The sequence below is a fragment of the Anoplolepis gracilipes genome, chromosome 1 (genome assembly GCF_047496725.1).
Source record: "Anoplolepis gracilipes chromosome 1, ASM4749672v1, whole genome shotgun sequence".
NCBI lineage: Eukaryota > Metazoa > Arthropoda > Insecta > Hymenoptera > Formicidae > Anoplolepis > Anoplolepis gracilipes.
In genome coordinates, this window is record NC_132970.1 from 21,989,198 (window position 1) to 22,006,859 (window position 17,662).

The 17,662-nt window shown below is 37.7% G+C and overlaps 1 protein-coding gene across 18 annotated transcripts in view; it reads right to left on the reverse strand.

The window, feature by feature from the left end:
* Positions 1–17,662, reverse strand: part of Foxp (forkhead box transcription factor P) — a 292,578-nt gene that overhangs the window by 105,258 nt on the left and 169,658 nt on the right. For 17 of the 18 annotated variants that reach the window (XR_012047024.1, XM_072895391.1, XM_072895353.1 and 14 more), the window contains one exon: positions 683–817. Coding sequence is in view for 17 of the 18 variants with exons in the window: in XM_072895391.1 (XP_072751492.1) it covers positions 683–817 (135 nt within the window). In the remaining variant the exon portion in view is untranslated. Of the gene's footprint in view, positions 1–682; positions 818–2,326; positions 3,006–17,662 lie in introns of those variants that run through there. The other variant, XM_072895471.1, reaches the window with a different exon arrangement.

The following is a 17,662-nucleotide window of genomic DNA, read 5'->3' on the forward strand; positions in this document are numbered from 1 at the left end:
TGATGCGTCTCGATGTTTAGATTAGATCCGATTAAATATAAACCATACGGCAAGATATTTATCTTTCATATTTTACGTATTTGTTACATTTAATTATATTGATATTATAAAGTATATTTATCGTTATATTTAATTATTGATAATATTTCGTTGTAGCTTTTATCTTTTATATTCTTATCATTATCCTAATTCATTTTTCTTTTGTTAGTGAGAAGTGGACCCCTTTACATATCTCTGCGTCTTCCGCAGTCATATGAGATCTACACGTTTTTTAACGTCGGTTCCGAAGGATCTAGATTAGACGGACACTCGTGACAAGATACTTTTTCTCAGGGACGATCGAATAAATAAATTCAATGTTTTTTACTAGATTTGAACCCGAATCTTTCGACACAGAAAGCAAACTCACTGCGCCACAATATATGTATATTCTTATTCATTTTATTCATATATCTTTGTAACTTTATATAAAATTAAATTAAATGTAAACAAATAAAAACAGATTCGTAATATAACTTCTAATGATTAGCATATGTGATTTCATCGCGTGACGTCATGTTAACTTTGGAACTAGGAGAATTCGTCCAATCGGTTCCACGTGCGAGGCGTGTCAGAAAGACGATAAAAATAAATATTGCATGCGATAAAAATTCGAGGTTGTTTCCCGAGATTAATTCCTTACCTGATCGTTGTCTTGTTGATCTTGGCCGTAAGTGGGAGTATCACCATTAGGGGTAGTGGCGGCGGAGGGTCGCTGTGACGTTGATAAGTTGATCGCGCCGTCTCCGTCTGTGTCATGATCCATTATGCCATCGTCCTGAAATCACGATCATCGTTACGTCAGTATCATCTCGTGCACAGAACTCAATTATAAATCGCGCGCAATTTTCAGGAGAACGTTGTTACTAGTATCCCTAACATATAATATCGAAATATTTTTGTTTCAACATTATATGTATAAAGTAATGGTTAATATCTATATAATAATAATAATAATGTATGTCTATCATATGCTTCTATCAAATAAAAATTGCACGTTGCCCTATATCGACCTATATAATTTTCTTATCACACACATTATTTTGATATGTATCTAAATAAAAATATGTAAAAAAATTATTAAGATAAAATCTGTACACACATACATTATATAATCATATATAATATTTGTCTTTCCGATAGCAATAAATCTTGCAAGATTTATTAAGCGTGATATAAATGTATGTATGTATATATTTTTAGCATTCATCAAATTCCTGATATTATGTAAAGACTAGTAGGAAAATATAAAGAGAGAATATTAGAAATATTTATCAGACAGAAAGCTGCGCACATATAACTTTGCTGCATTCAAATAACTTTGTGTTTAGTGTGAAATATATATTTTAGGAATATTCGATCATGATCTCAGAGCGCAGTAATCGTGATGAGATCTCAAACATGCGCTCTTATCCGACATTGCCCTCACGAGAGCCACGGTTTTAGATCGAAGTCTGACGCACGTGATTCCACCCACTCGACGCAAGAGAAACAATGTTTCACGGTTGCGGAAAGCTAATAATACATACTTTCCCGGAAATACGTAACACATCGCGTTAAGATTCTGCTAAATTCATGTTAAGACTCTGCTTCTCATCATAAGCAGTATAATACACAATACCTACAAGGTTATCGTAAATATTTCGGAGTACGCATCAAGCAATGGGGGGTTTAGCTATGTGTAAATAATTCGTAAAGCCTATAGTAATATCATTGGGGAAATATATAAAGCATGTGCACGTATTGATAAGAATTTCAAATTTAAATTGTGTAATATATTTTAAAAATGTAATTAATTAGAAGTTTGTGAAAATTACATTTATTACAAAGCATGAGAAATAAATGAAGAGGTCTTACAAATTATTCTATTACTTTCGAGCATATGCAAAACAGAGAGAAGTTTTAAAAATCATTATTAACATATTAATTATCCAGAAACAGAAAAACTAGTCATGCAATATTGCTTTATGAATCTCACCGGGCTAAATAGAAAAAAAAATCAACTTCTTTTCTTTTATAAAGGAATAATTACGCTTTACGTGCAACCCGTTAATTAAACATCAGTCGCTTAAATTTTATAGCTAGAAAAGATACGTTTAAAGTATCTCGTAGAAAAAAAAATACGTAATCAAGCGTCACATAATTAATACCTATTCACAACATTGATTATTCGCGACGACACATTCACGACTAATATTATGGTACGCTTAAAGTCTGAGACGATCGCACGATAATTAATTCTTAATTAATGTACGCATGCCGCGAAGATTCAATCAAAATTCCTTACATCTGCTCCGATCCGCTGGCGGTCGCTTTGCAGTCCATGGGCGTTAACAATACACTTTTCCGAGGGAAAGAAAAATCTGCCGTTTCCGGCATTAAAAAACCACGGGACACTACTCCGAAACTTCACGCGGCGGGCGACATTTCCGGTCCCGACGTAACAACCACACGGCGTGTACGCAGCCACAGACACTTGCGCTTACGTCCACCGTAAACATCCGGTGCGTGTACCATGCGGAAAACCCGCGGCGGAAGTCGCCTCTCTGATTGTCTCACAAAAGCACCGATTTCACACACGTTTCTCGCACTGCATCCAAGAAGCGGCACTTTGAACCTCCTCCTTCGCGACGCCTCGCGAAAGTCACTCGCGACGGAAAAGGGGAGGGATGAAGTCGAAAACGCACCCCTGATAAATGGAACGCAACGGCAGCGACGGTGAAAAGATAGAAAAAGGAAGGGAAAGACACGGAAGAAAGAGAGAAAGAGAGCGCGTCGGATATTCGCGTAAAGAAGACGAAAGCCAACGTTAGCGCGCCAACCGAGTAGAGCGAGGACTAAACACTAAAAGCGGCACAGGCATACCAAGCAGCCCGACCGGCTGTTGCTTATTGTGTAAATATAAACAAATATAGTTGAAACCAACCAACAGGCCTGCTTTCAGTTTCTCCCCTGCCCCCTCAACCTCCCCGCTGCCACAGTCCTCCGCTCGCTCAATGTGTGTACCCTACCTTCTTCTCCTCCGCGTCCCCCCCAGTTCCCCTCCTCGTACTCCCGCACCCCCTCTACGCGGCAACGTCCAAAGACTTCCTCCCCTCGTCCCGCTTAGACACCCACCCTTCGCTCTACGTCCCTGACCCCACTGCCGTCAAGCAAACCACTACATCATACGCGGCACATCGTGGTCTGACTCGCCTTACCATATGTTCGTTTCTCCTTCTCTTTCCTGCTCTCCGGCCATATCCTTTTTTTTTCTTTCCTTTTCTCTTTCTCTTTCTCTCTTTATACCAGCGCATCACACATCGCCGACTCGTCACACACTGTCGCCGAAGTCGGTGGGTTACGGGAGTCTGAGAGGTCTCTTTAGGGTTCCTTCTTTTTTTTTTTTTTTTTTTTTTTTTTTTGAAATGCCTCTATGGATCATGGAAGAAGGAAGCGGCGGCTAAAGTGCGTTTTTTTTTTTTTTCGGATACTTTTGGCGTACGTGTTGTGAGAGTAGCTACGATTATTCGGGATCAGTTTATGTGTCAAAGTTCTACTGTTAATCAATTGGAAACAATTTATACGAAGAAAAATGTAAGATTTTTATCGAGTTTTGCTAGATGCAAAGTTTTAATCAATTGACAGTTTACAGTTGCGATAAGATTTCTAAAAAAGGAACTAAGAAAAAAATTTTGTTGAATAATTAAAATCTTTTTCCGTCCTGTTTTTGCGAGGAAACTTTAAAAAACGTACGCAATTCGATTTAATTTTAGTGTGCATCTGCTGAATTTATTGATTGTTTACATTGAATGATTTTTTTCCAAGTATATGAGATGCATAAAACATTTCTAATTTGTTCGTGCATTGTCTTCTCTCTCTCTCTCTCTCTCTCTCTCTCTCTCTCTCTCTCTCTCTCTCTCTCTCTCTCTCTATTTTTTTTCTCCCTCCACAAAAGTCTTACGGAAATTCCCATTCATTAATGAACATATACTATTTCATTCAAGCTGCTTACATACCTTCTTCTATTGTACTTCTCATGTTTATAATTCATATCCTATAATGACATTAAAACATCAAAATAAACTCAGTTTACAAACAAATATGTCTTGTTAGTAGAGATATTGAAACTCTCTCTCTTCTCTCTCTCTTTCTCTGTCAAAATAATATATATCATTTATCACTTTGATAAATACGTAAAATCTATGACATTTTTTACTGCGCGTTAAATGTATGTTCTTAAAATTCAATCTGAATTATAAATTATACAAGCTACGTTTTCCATAAAGATAACTTTAATATCAAATCTTTAATATACCAATACATTATTCATCGTTGAAGAATAATCTCTTAATGTACACTTTACGATAAGCATTTGACGGCTTCAATCCGCATTTCGCGAAAAGAAACGAAGTGGACGGTACAAGTATGGAAATTCTCTATTCTTTAGTTAGCTAAGTATATATACGCGCGAGAGGCGGTACACACGAGCGATAAATACGCGTGTACACACGTGTTGCCTGACGCAACCTGAACCACCGGCTCGAGTTTGTACAAGCGAGCCGGAAATGGGGGACAAAATGTTCCTCGAAACGATGTGTCCTTAAATATTCCTTTCACTCATGCTTCTCAGCTCCTCGACAATTATACGATGTAGAGCGATACCGTACCGTAGGAACCGAAGACGAAAACACGTGCTTTCGAATTATTATATCGCGTACACTCGTTTCCGACAAACTTATTATTATACGTGACACGGTAATATTGTAGGATAAATAAACCTTCAATTAAATTATGACAATCTCTATTCTTGAAAGTTAATACAAGATGTATGGAAAAGAATATATATTTATTTACTCTCGGTTGGAAAGATAATGCAAATCAGGTGCACTGATTTTTAAATAATAACGATAAATATAACAAAAGTAAAATTTATTACTCTAGCAGAATTAAAGATTCAATATAATAGTATATAAAATATATAAAACTGCTGAGAAAAAGAAGCTATTTATAATAATAATAAATACGCGATATAAATATCTAATGAGAAGAGTCTTGCAATCAAATGATTATTAACTACTTGGAAAAAACTTTACTAAATAATTTATGTACATGTTAATAAATAAATTAACACAAAAAAGAAAAATCAAAGCACATATGAACTTTATAATATTTTATTAAAATCAAAACCGCTTAAATTTTGTAAAAGGTATTTGACTGAACATTTTAAAATGCATTTTCTCAAACTCGTCAATATTTCGCTGAAAAATTTAATACAAACCTATTTCACAAAGTACTTGAATAAATAACATAAAACTGAAGTCGAAGTCGGGAGACGACTAACCTGCATAAATTCCCGGGAAAATCCTGTGCTCGCTGTAACGCGAAATTTTCACCGCATTTTCCGCAGCGATGCTTCATACCTTCGACTCGCACATTCTGTGCGTGCGGTTTTAGGGAGACCGCGGAATATATAAAAATAAATTCTGCAAAATGCTAGAGATGGAAGGTTAACTGCGCGCAAACGAATATAACCGGAATTATACGCCTTGGTGCATAAAGTTCTTATTAAGCAGACTATAAAAGCTTATAATAACGAAAATGCTACCGCGTTTTCTCCATACGAGTGTTTCCCAAGTATGACGCGGAGGAAACTTTGCGAGCGATTGTACATTAGATTAGCGTGGTACCATTCACCATTAAAAGTATTTGAAGCGATACAAGGTTTTAGTCATCTATTATCGAAGATCTAGGTGCCCATCAGCGGCATCGGGAGAAGGAACAAAGTCCCTCCATCGTCGGTCCTATGACAACAAAACTGGAGGCAAAAATAGACGCAGCCGGCTCAGTCAGTTTATATACGTCGTATATATACTAAATATGTATTTATTAAGTAAACAACACGGATGGGTCCCGGGGTACGTTTCGTTTCCTATTTCAATGTGGTTAATGCGGCCGGGAATTTCGGAGGGGGGGGGGGGGGGCCCTGCTTGCGCCACTGGTTCATAGGAGTGGCCACATATCATATTTCGAGCGCGCACCAAGTGTGAATATGTGCTTCCTGGGCTAAAAAATTACTTACGTAGTTATTTTGGTAGAATGATATAGACGTTAAATGCCAGGAAACGAGTAAAAGTGAATCTTAATTCAAAAAAATCTAGAAAATTGAGGTATGAAATTATTTTGAAATAATCTTATTCTATATATGCTAAAAAAACTTAATAAATCAAAATTTTGCATCATAAATATAATTATATGTATCAAAAAAAGTATATAAAATTTGTACATTAAAATACATAATATCTTTAAAGCTGAAAAAAATTATTTTTTTCATATAAAAAACTAATTAAAAAAAATATATTTATGTAAAACAAGTTAATTGTATTGTTAATGTTTGCGTATGAAATAATCAATAAATTAATTGTTATAAATATTATTAAAACACTTGAATTCTGTTTCGTTCTCTAACCAGTTGTGGAATATAAGATTTGAAGTGACTGAATCATTTAACGAATATTCATAATTTGAACAACATTTTTATCTTTTTAATTTCCATTACTTTGCTTTAAGCACAAATTAATTGAAATGATTTAATATTTCAGAATTTTATAAAGATATTGTAATGTGGAGTAATGAATTTCCTGTTATCATTGTATACAATATGTCCGAAAACATTACCCGGGAAAAAAAGTTGGCCATATATGGATTTTGTCACTATCTGATCATGTCTTATCAAGTATAGTCGTATATGATATTATATGATAATTAAATAAAATCATATGATATCATATATAATTTTATTTAATTATCATATTATCATATATAACTATATTTGGCAAGATATGCTCAGATATTGACAAAATCCATATATGGCCAATTTTATATGGACTTTTTTTCCCCGGGTAGGTATAACATCATCACATACATAATTAAAAATCTAAATGGCAAATTAGATATGAAAAGATCTGCAAATAACATATGTCATTTTATATGATCATATATAATAATATCCGAAATTTGGCACGATCTTATATGATCAAATATGACCATACTTTTATATAATATTTGGCTAGATCTGATTATATATAAAAACAGATCTAGCCGAATATGATTATATATAAAGATAAAATCATATCACGTCTTCGGATAATATTATATAAGGTCAGATCATCGCGTCAAACTTCAGATAAATAATAATAATTTCAAGTTATAATTTTAATTATATTGTACATATGACCATATACAATCACGTAAGTTTTTCTTAGTTATATACACACAATATATGTAATATGTATATGTATGTATTAACGATATATATTGCTAATTTGCACTTTATCCAAAAAATGAGATACAATAAATGAGATGAGATTAAATAATGTTACTCGTTATTGAGCATCGCAAAGCGGCACAAAGACACACGTACGGCAATATATACAGACATCCTATTCGGCCGTAAAGAGGGATAATCATTGAAAGTCGAAGCAAGAGATAACGAGAGCTCATATATCCCCATCAAACCGGAAAGGGCGACAAGGTAAACGCGCGTCTTCCCACGTGCTTACGGCCTGTTTGAAGTTCTCCCGGCATACATGCGCACATACTCATCAAGGGTCCGGTTCGCCCCTTCTAAATAATAAACGAGAGGATTTACCCCCGTCAGGTCCGCGCGACGGTACATAAAAATACTTGAATCTGAGAAATTAGCGAGGTAACGGGCTGTCGTCCGTTGTGGGTGGCGCGAGAGAGAGGGACGCGGGGTGCGAGACGAGTTGGAAGAGGAGAGAGACAATGAAAGAGGAGACGCTGAAAAAGAGGGAAACGTGGAAGGGGTCGGCCGACGGAGGCGTTTCGGTCTCCGTGCGGAGTGGCCAGGAAAAAAGGGTACCTAAAAGGGTTGAATTAATGTCGCGATAAATATATGATTTAAGGTGGAAACGTTTGCAACTCCGGCTAATTTTTTATCTGAGAACCGCGACCGCTCACCGTGGTGAGGGTTTTTACCCTAGAAAAGCAGGCGCGACGATCTATCCATGGCGTTGGGCGCCGGCAAAGAGAGGGGGACGAAGGGGTCGAGTAGGAAGAAGAGAGCGGCCAGGAGGGCGCCTCGAATCTACCGCTTATTTCTTTTTTCGGGTAATTTACTGCCGGCGAGAATTTGAGCGGACGCGCGCTTTTTAATAGTTTGCGCCGCCACTCTCGAAGGACCGGTCATGCTCTTTTTTTTCCTTCGCCCCGCCATCCTCCGTGAGCCTACGCATAGGCTCTTATTAGTCCTTCTGTCTCTCTCTCTGTGTGTGTGTGTGTGTGTGTGTGTGTGTGTGTTGCTCTTTCCTCCCCGTTCGTTCCCGTATCGAAAGGACAATGAGAAGGCATTCGCGGCAGTTACGCTGAAAATTACGAGACTATAAAACGACCATCCACGACGCGCTTTACGTCATTCTTGGAGATGAATTTTACTACAGATTACTCATCGCTTTTTTTTTAGCATCGTTTAACTTCGCGGATCTATCGACGTGTATATATCGAGGCGCGAGTGAGAGGTTAATCACAGTCGAAACGATCATTTTATGCGCTCATAATGTGCACTCGCCGTCATTATGCGAATGTTCCTCGTGATCCACGTAAATAAACATATTGACGCATATTGTAATAGTTTAACAAAGAGTAAGTAATAAGCAAAAATATATATGTATTGTTCACTTTTTTATGTAATAATAAAATTTTATTTAATAATAAATATATACATACATATTTATCGACTAATTCTAAGTAGATGAGAATTTCAATTAATATTTACATCACAAATAAAAATCGCAATTCTCTATTTTTCCCATTAATTAACTTAGACTAATCAATTAATCTTATTATTACGAAATTTAGAATAATATTCTTTTGATTTTTTTCATAATTTATATAGAAAAAGAATAACATATTTGGGGAAACGAATAAATTATTTCAACTTAAACGAGAGATAGTAGTAACAGACACATACACATGTTGTCACATAAGTAAAATTAGTCAAGAATAGCTTAAATAGATTGATAATAAAGATTACAATTCTTCATGCAAATTTTGCTATATTTATAATTAATTTGTAAAATATTTATTTTTCATACACATAAATTCTGCAAGATATATTTCAAGACGTGTTTTACTTAAAACAAATTTGTTTGGCAAAGTTTTTTCGCTTTGTCAAAATTTGGAGACAAGAAGGAATTTCTTCGATAGCAGATTCCGTTATAAATAAATAGCAAACACCTGCAAGCAGTAACATATGCGTCGTCACGTCCGTTTACGTGGAAATATTTATCGCAATTGCTATATAGCAGCGATAAACACGAGAATATACATTTACGTTTACCTTAACGTTACGTTACGAACGATAGCCAACCAAACATTTACATCTGTCTCGTATCGAGACGCGACATGATAAACACGTTTCCTCGAATCCAAGGAGGAAAACGGGCATCGTCAGCGTTCGACGGAAGGAAGGTTTCGTCACGGAAAGCGCAATTCTCAATATCCACCCCTTCGCGCGCGTAATCGGAGCAACCTCGTATATGCCCCCTCAGACCAGAATATCCCAGCGGGACCGCAAACACGCGTTTCCCCAATCATCTACGTGATCTGACATGGGCAGTCGTTACTAGCGCCGAATTTCGCGTGTATCAACGGCATACGTGACATCTGGTCCGTGAACGATCGCGGGGAAAGGAAAAAGAGCCGCCTTCATTTTCAGATCGCACTGCGAGAATAGAAAAAGAAAAAAAATAGAACGAGGAAAAAATCTAGGAAAGGATAAAATAGGGAATAAAATATATAAAGAGGAGAAAAATATTAAATAGAAAAGAGAGAAGCATCGAAAAGAATAAAGATTTGAATGAGTGGATAAAGTAAAGATAAATCTCAAAGAAAAAAACATAGTCGAAAAAAATAACAGTGAGTATTTATACTGTAAGAAAATAAAGAAATAAACATAAAAATGTAAAAAAAAAAAAATAATAGAGGGAGAATAATAAAGAAAGAAGTATGAAAAGAAGAGTGCAAATAAAGAGGCAGTAAGCGAGTGGACAGAAAAGTAACGGGATGGTGGAGGCCAGTCGGAGATCATCCGAGAATAACAGAGGGTGTCTGAAGCGAGAGGCAGAAACACGAGGGGAGAGGGCAGCCACCCTCCAGGAAGCGAAAGGAGCGACGACCGCTTAGGTTTCCGCAGCGTCGACGCTTTTTGGATTAACCGCTCGGACATTAGAATACGGAATTGATATATTATGGTCGTGGACCGCCGTCGGTGGACCGTTTCCTCGGCTGTCCACCCGTTGCCACCCCTTCTTTGGCCGCGGAACCGCGGGGGTCAGGCGTATTCGTGAAAGAAGGAGGGCGGATGGTCCGGTTACACATACTCTTTAGGCATGACTGCTCGCTGTTCGCATCTTTCATCGCATTATCTCGCCCTCGTAAAACATTCCTTTATAGGTTGCCGAAATGTCCCTCTATAACGGAACGAGGAGAGGGAAAGTAGGCTGATCACTGTACACTATCGTTGTCTCTTCGTCTTGAACGATTATCCATTACTGTATACCATGTCGTACAAAGTATATGTTTCTGTGAATTTTTTTACAGAGAGAATAAAAATTTCGATTTTCTTTTCAAATAAATGTATAAATATATGGTTGTAAAATAATCTTTATAAAAATAATTTTTTTTTAGCATAATAAAATCTCACTTATATAAAAATTTGCAAATCTTAAATGTTTTAGCCAATCAATAATTATGATTATACTTAAATGTTTCTATTAACTCTATTTGAGGAAATAATATACTCACGTATTATTTAGCATTTTTATTACATAATATTACGTATTAAAATATTAAATGGTTAAAACAAATGTTACTGTTTTTAAGATGAGATTATTATGACAGAAAAAATTTGCGCGATAATTATTTCGCATTCAAAAATATATGCCGATATACAGTGACCTGAAGATTACCTAACCGATATCGCGTGCTTTTTTCGAGTTGATTTATCGCGGTGGCGATTAAGGAGGAGGCGGCCTGGAAGCGAACGTTCGGTTCAAATGAACGTCGATCGGCTCTTTCGACCCGAGTTCGATCGGCTAATGGCTCTCGGTAGACATTAACATTGACGGGAAAGTCGACGGGCGTTTATGTGAGCGTGGCGTTAATTCGGCTTTAAAGCATCCTTGAGTTTCCCCCTACATCCATGCCGGTGGTTCTCTTGTTAGCATACTTATCATCCGTTCGTGGAATTAAGAGAGTGAGCGAGGTGTCTGCGGATGGTGATGGTGCGACGGCACGAAGAAATCGCGCGCGAGGGTAGAGAAAGACGTTAGGGGATGGCTGTCGTGTACGGGTAGAAGCGGGGATTGGAGCGGGCTGTTGATAATATCAGTCCGAGTAAGATAGGACGGGTATTGGCTGGCGGACTATTGTCGGAGTAATGTTGATTGGATTCAAGACCGAACGCATTAATCTGCCTTCTTTTATTATGGTACCGAGAGGACCATTCTCTCCCTTCTGTCTTTCTCTCGCGAGGATCGTGTCGTCTCCTACTAAGTTTGATACCCACTTACACGAAATACAAAGATTCTCTCTGCTTAAACCGTCTTCACGTTTCCACGGAGTTTCTTACAGCGGCTCAAACTCATGCCTGTATCTGCAATCGCCATCGATCCAAGATACTTCGATTGGAGTTTAAAATATGAAGTTTGTATCTAGGTGGCGTTAAAACCTCGTTCGTTCTGGCGAGCGTCCAAAAATTCGTCTCTCTACTCAAATTTATTGGATATTACCTTTGCTTGAAGAAAATCTTGATATATATATTTTTAATCTTTCCAAATGTATATATTTTTTGTAAAATTTTCTGTTATCATATTATACAGCGCTCTATTGTGTCAGATATAATACAAGTAACAAGTTTTTAAAAAGTTTGTAATCTATTCTTGCTTCTTCGGTGAAAATTCTATAGAACCAATTTCCATTTTTTATATTTCACCACGTTAAATTTGTTAAAGCAAAATACATTTAATGTTAATTTAAAAAAAATCTATAGAGAATTTAAATTTTTGTGGAAGAAAGAACCATTAAAGTTTTAGTTTTTACATAAAAATTTAAACTTAAAATCTAAAAATTAAAACCTAAAAATATCCAAATATTATGATAAACAATGCAATCAACGAAAAAATTTACTTCTATCGCATCATAGAGTTTGAACCTTTCAATCAAGTTTCATCTAATCCACCGACACTGTCGCCACTGTCGGATTAACAATGATTTATTAACGTAACCAGCTGTATCGCGAAAAAATCGAGCGAACAATAGCGGCATTGCTATCTCGTAGCTTCGGACTTTTCGCTTTAGAAAAGAAGGAGATCCAGATGGATGATCGTAAGTGGTGGACAGTGTCCGATAAGGGCAGCCGTCGGAACGGAACGAGGCGAGGGAGATCCGCGGTGGTTGCCGGTCCTGAAGAATGGACCTCTTTGTTTAGCCGTTTATGGTGGAAGAGATTTAGCAGGATTGCCGTCAACCGATAGCCACCGAGGGTGAACAGGCAAGGGGGTGGACGCCCGGAATCCGTGGAGAACTCGCACCAATACCCACCCGCGGTTGACTTCTGTCTTCCCTGCTTTTTACCGGTCTTCTCTGTCTTTTTTGCCCGCTCCTTTTCCTTTTCCACGACATGGCAACACCTTCCGAGGAGATTCGGTACGCTTACGAGACGACCCCTCACAATGGTCGGGCATTAGCTGACAACAGAGGTGTGGACACCGAATAGCCCTAACGTCCTTAACACCCGCCCTCGCCTACCCCGCATGATTGGCCGGTCAGCCAGCCGTGCGAAGCGTTTCGCATTTATAGCCAGCCGGCGGATCGCCGGGATCTAAATAAAATCTCTGCCCGTGCAGAGATAAGAGCAGCGAGATTCGCCGAGAAGCAAATCCTCCTTCGCCTTCGCAGTTGCTTGGAGAGAAAAAGCCAAACGATGTACTCCGCGATTTGTTGAATCGAAATAAGACTAATACAAAGATAAGGTAAATGTTACTTATGTAACGGAGAGTTAGACCATAAATATCATTTTTATATAAAACGCAAATGTGTTTAAATATTCTTTAATATTTAATAAACTAATAAATAAAATTGTTATATTTAAAAAAACTATTAACAATACTTGTTAATATTATGTACGCAAATTATATATTATAAGCTTCATTTATGAATATAAATATAGTAAAATATTAGCTTCTATATAGAATTTTGTAAATGTGTAAATAATATTTGTAAATATATTTGGTTCTTCTTTTATGCTTCTAATAAAACTTCAAATGGACGAACAGTCCCAACTTATAAATAAACCTTAAAATCGAACTAGAAATCCTACAGACATCCACGACTAAGCGGTTTTGATACGACCAGATACAGTTATGCAATAATGAGCTAATGTAGGTAATAGGATTATGTCGAAATCTCCTGTAATTGGCCGCTGAAAACGCGAGCTCGGTTTTGCTAATCACCCACTAAAAGGTAACTTTGGACGCTTTACATTTAAGCTTAAGAGGTTTACTGGACTTTACACGCATACGAAGACTTTACGATTGTTTCCTTTTTCAGAATCATAAGATGCAAAGGTCGGTAATTCTCATTTTAACACAATAGGATTAGTTACACAATCCTATTTACATATGTGCGCAAAAGTCCTTTCTCTATTTTCGCAATTAGCATAAAATCGATTGTACCAAGAAATTAAAATTATATTAACTATGTTATTCGATTAATGATTTATTTTAAACATTAATTTTATATAAATTCAGTAATATTAAAGTGATTTTATGAAGCGATTATAAAATTACTATTTCATAGAGAATATTTAACTACTATTCTTAAGTAAAAAGTCTTATTCAACATAAATCATTGAAATTTTATTATTCATTATTTAGATTATTAATCGCATGAATTATTCCTCAATTAATCTTTTAGAATTATTAGTTTAATCCCACTTAAAAAAACATCGATGTTACTCTGATTTAAATATATATGATACATATACATGTATATACATTTAGGGAAAAGATGAAGACGTAGGAGATATCTTACGAATGTCATGACACGCTCGATAATACGCATATCGCGGAAATACCCTCATTTTGCTGAACATCCGAGAATTGAGAGCAGGGATGAAGCTGCCAGTCGAGGAAAACTCCATAAATCACTGCGAAGGCAGAGAAAACCCGAAGGAGGCTAGCACGTATGGATGGCAACTGTGCGAACGTGCGTGTGCTACCGGCAAAAATATACACGTCTATATATGTACGAGAAACGGATCCTTATTTACTCTAAAAGGTAAAGGGAAAAACCGACCACCAGTCTCTGTTCATCCATAGACCTAGATGGCCACTCCCGTGGAGCCTGACCGTTCTCACAGTAAATATATCGAAGTGAATTGCAACTTCGTCCCTAATCCCAACCGGGATACCCCATGCTTGAAACTTGATCCATAGCATCGCAGTAAATTCGCGCTGAATTTATAAGGACCGCTCCGCCGTCTTCGAGAACATCGTTCTTAACCCATAAATAGATCTTCTCTGATCTGGCGATTTTTGTCATACACATTGGCCATGTAAAACGTGCGTGAAATTTGTCTGATACTTTCGAAGAGTAAGATATAAAAAGATTTTGGAAATTTATATCTAATTAGTTATTACTTTCTATGCATTAAGACGTATAATACAAAGTAAAAATCTCTCAATTAAATAATCTCTGGGTTTTTTTTTGCAACTTATGTTAGAGAACGTAAAGCATTTATATATCTTAAAATACGTCATTTTGGTCGGTTTGCAATTTTGAAGCAAGTCCTGGCAAGAATAATTCACCACCCTCGACGAGATGCGATGAGAACGAACTACTTTAACCTCCACCTTTTAGTCCGCGAATTTCGAGGGTGCTCAGCCGTGTAGTGTCAATGAATAAAAATTTGCGGTGAGGGTGGCGTTTGATGCCGATTTTAGAACTTACCCTCCAGCCTGCTCTCTCGCCGCTCTCCCTCTCTCTTCCTTAGCTACGGGAACATTACTTTATACTGCGACGCAGGACCCCCGCGAGAGGAGTCATGGCCCACAATCAAGGGCGCTCGTGGAGAGGGTAGCTCGCACTTATTTTCGCCTGACTGCCCGCAACCCCCTCGAAACCACCCCGTTTGGCGCCTACTGCGAACTCCGAATAAGACGGTTTCGCCCGGAGATCATTACGCCACGCCTTAAGTCGAGCTAATATGTCCTCCTCCTCCACCCCGAACTCACCCTCCATCCGACCGCGACTCGTATATATCTCTCGAAGAAGCGAGCGTCGCGAGCTAGAAGCCGGCACCGCCGCTGTCGCCGTTGCGACATAGACAATTTAATGCCGTTTTATAAATTATACATCGTCTGCAAGCTCGCGAGACGAGCCGATTACCGGGGTAGATCCTTCGTCCTCTATTTAATCCAGTCTCGAGGTATGTGTGCGTATCTGCACGTCGAGATATCTATGTACGATCGCGACAGGTCGGGTGGATATGTGTACGCGTGACAAGGAAGAATTTCAGGGAAGAGTAGATGCATCCGAACAAGAATTTCTGATGCGAAGCTTGCCAGATATCGCGAAAAGACGTCCGTTTATCCGCATTTAATATCGGCTAAATAATGGATTTTTAACGACGAAGATTTTTCGATAGCGTCTATTTGTGATCGCCACTTTTTTTTTAAATAGATTTTTAAAAATTTTGTCAATTATTTTAAACTAATTTACCTTTCTTTTTTTTTTTTAGACTGAAGAAGTTTACTATTTAATAAAATTGTAACGTTCAAATGATTCATCGACATATTATATATATATATATATATATAAAATAAAAAATTTTATCAGTTACATTGAAATATAAAGGAAAAGGAGAAAAGACTCACCCTAAAATCGATAAGTACGCCCGCAAATCTAAAGAACCTACTCCACCTTATCCGCGAAGGGAGACGAAAGGCGAGTATCATTGTACCTACAGGGCCAGAGGCATACAACCCCACGACGTTGTCGTATTATAAAAATAATATATCGATATCGTAATAAGGGAATGATTGGATACATCGACACCCTAAAAATTTAACCCTCTTTCTCTTCTCACTCCTCGTTTCCTTACCGACTATTATTCATATAACGCCGGTATATTTTCAAAGTGCCTGTGTTAAAATAAAATGCTGTAATTTTGAAATAACGCAAAGGTATTTTTGAATGGATTTGACATTGCAGACATTGTTATAATATATTATAATACAATCAATATTTTTATTATACAACATATATATATATATTGTTCGATTAATAACTCTTTTATGCGCTTATTCGGTGAAAAATAAAACATTCTGCATTTCCGTTACACATACGATATCTTTTTCCAAGAAGACAATCACCCTCGCTCATCGAAAAAAAGGGAAGAAGGGTGCGACTATTCCTTACGCTCGCACGTGTTACGGGTAGAAGTATCGATTTCAGGATTAGGTAGCAATTTTTCAAGCCTACAGCGAATAATTACTGAATCTTTCCCTCGACAGGCGGCCTCGAGCGCAACCAACGGTTGTCGTTGCCACTTTTGCCTCCTTGGCGCGTTCCACCGACACGCGGGTTCCGTTCTGTGGAACGTCAATGAAAAATGTGGTGCGAAGAATTTGCTGGCGTGATTAACGGTCTTGCACCCTTCCTCCCGATCCCTTTTTTATGACAAAGCTCGGAGAGATACATCGATTGTTTGGGATTTCGTAGCGGCATAGAATTTGTTCCGGAAATTGCAATCGCGATGTAAGAGAAGTGCTTACCATTTTGTTGTTACTGACAATTTCTTGCTTAAATAATATAATTGAAATTTTGATGCATACATTTTTCATAACAAGATCATACAATGTACTTCTCTCGGAAGTTTGAGACATTATCTTGGACGCTGACGATTATATATATATATATATATATATATATATATAATTTTTATTCCTTTTCAATATAATTCCGACCCTCATGGCTATTATTATCCAGTCACATTACGGGTCAAATCTGAGATTATATTAAATCACGTTATAGAAAAAGACACAATGGTCGTTTTTAAACAATGTCGCTGAAATCAACGATGCATGTCAGCGCGGTTGGACCCGACGAGGATTTTTAAAGAGCCATGGAGGCGATACACGTCGGCGTAGTAACTTTCTGGGAAGGAAGCAGAGGGGCGGACTAGATGGAGGCCGGGATACCTTCATCTGCGGATTACTTATGCACGAGCAGCCGGGACTCATTTCATTGCAACGGAGCCAAGAGCCGGGAAGCGAGCGGAGCCAAGCCGACGGAAAAATGTTTCTATTTAGCTCGCTTAAGCTCTTTATTAAAGGTTCGCTTCTTTTGAGAGTCGTACGCGACTACGGCCCGAAACCGGGGAACCGACATTCGTGATTCGAGAAAAAGAGATTGTGGTCTCTTAACGACGGCATCCCTCCCCGCTTTCTCTTACATTTCTTATCTCTGTTTTTTTCGCGATCACACGCCGGCGTCTTCGTCGGCCTTCCGGTCTAACGATTCGCGAGATCCTCGGGGGGTGGCTCGCAGCAAACGGGCG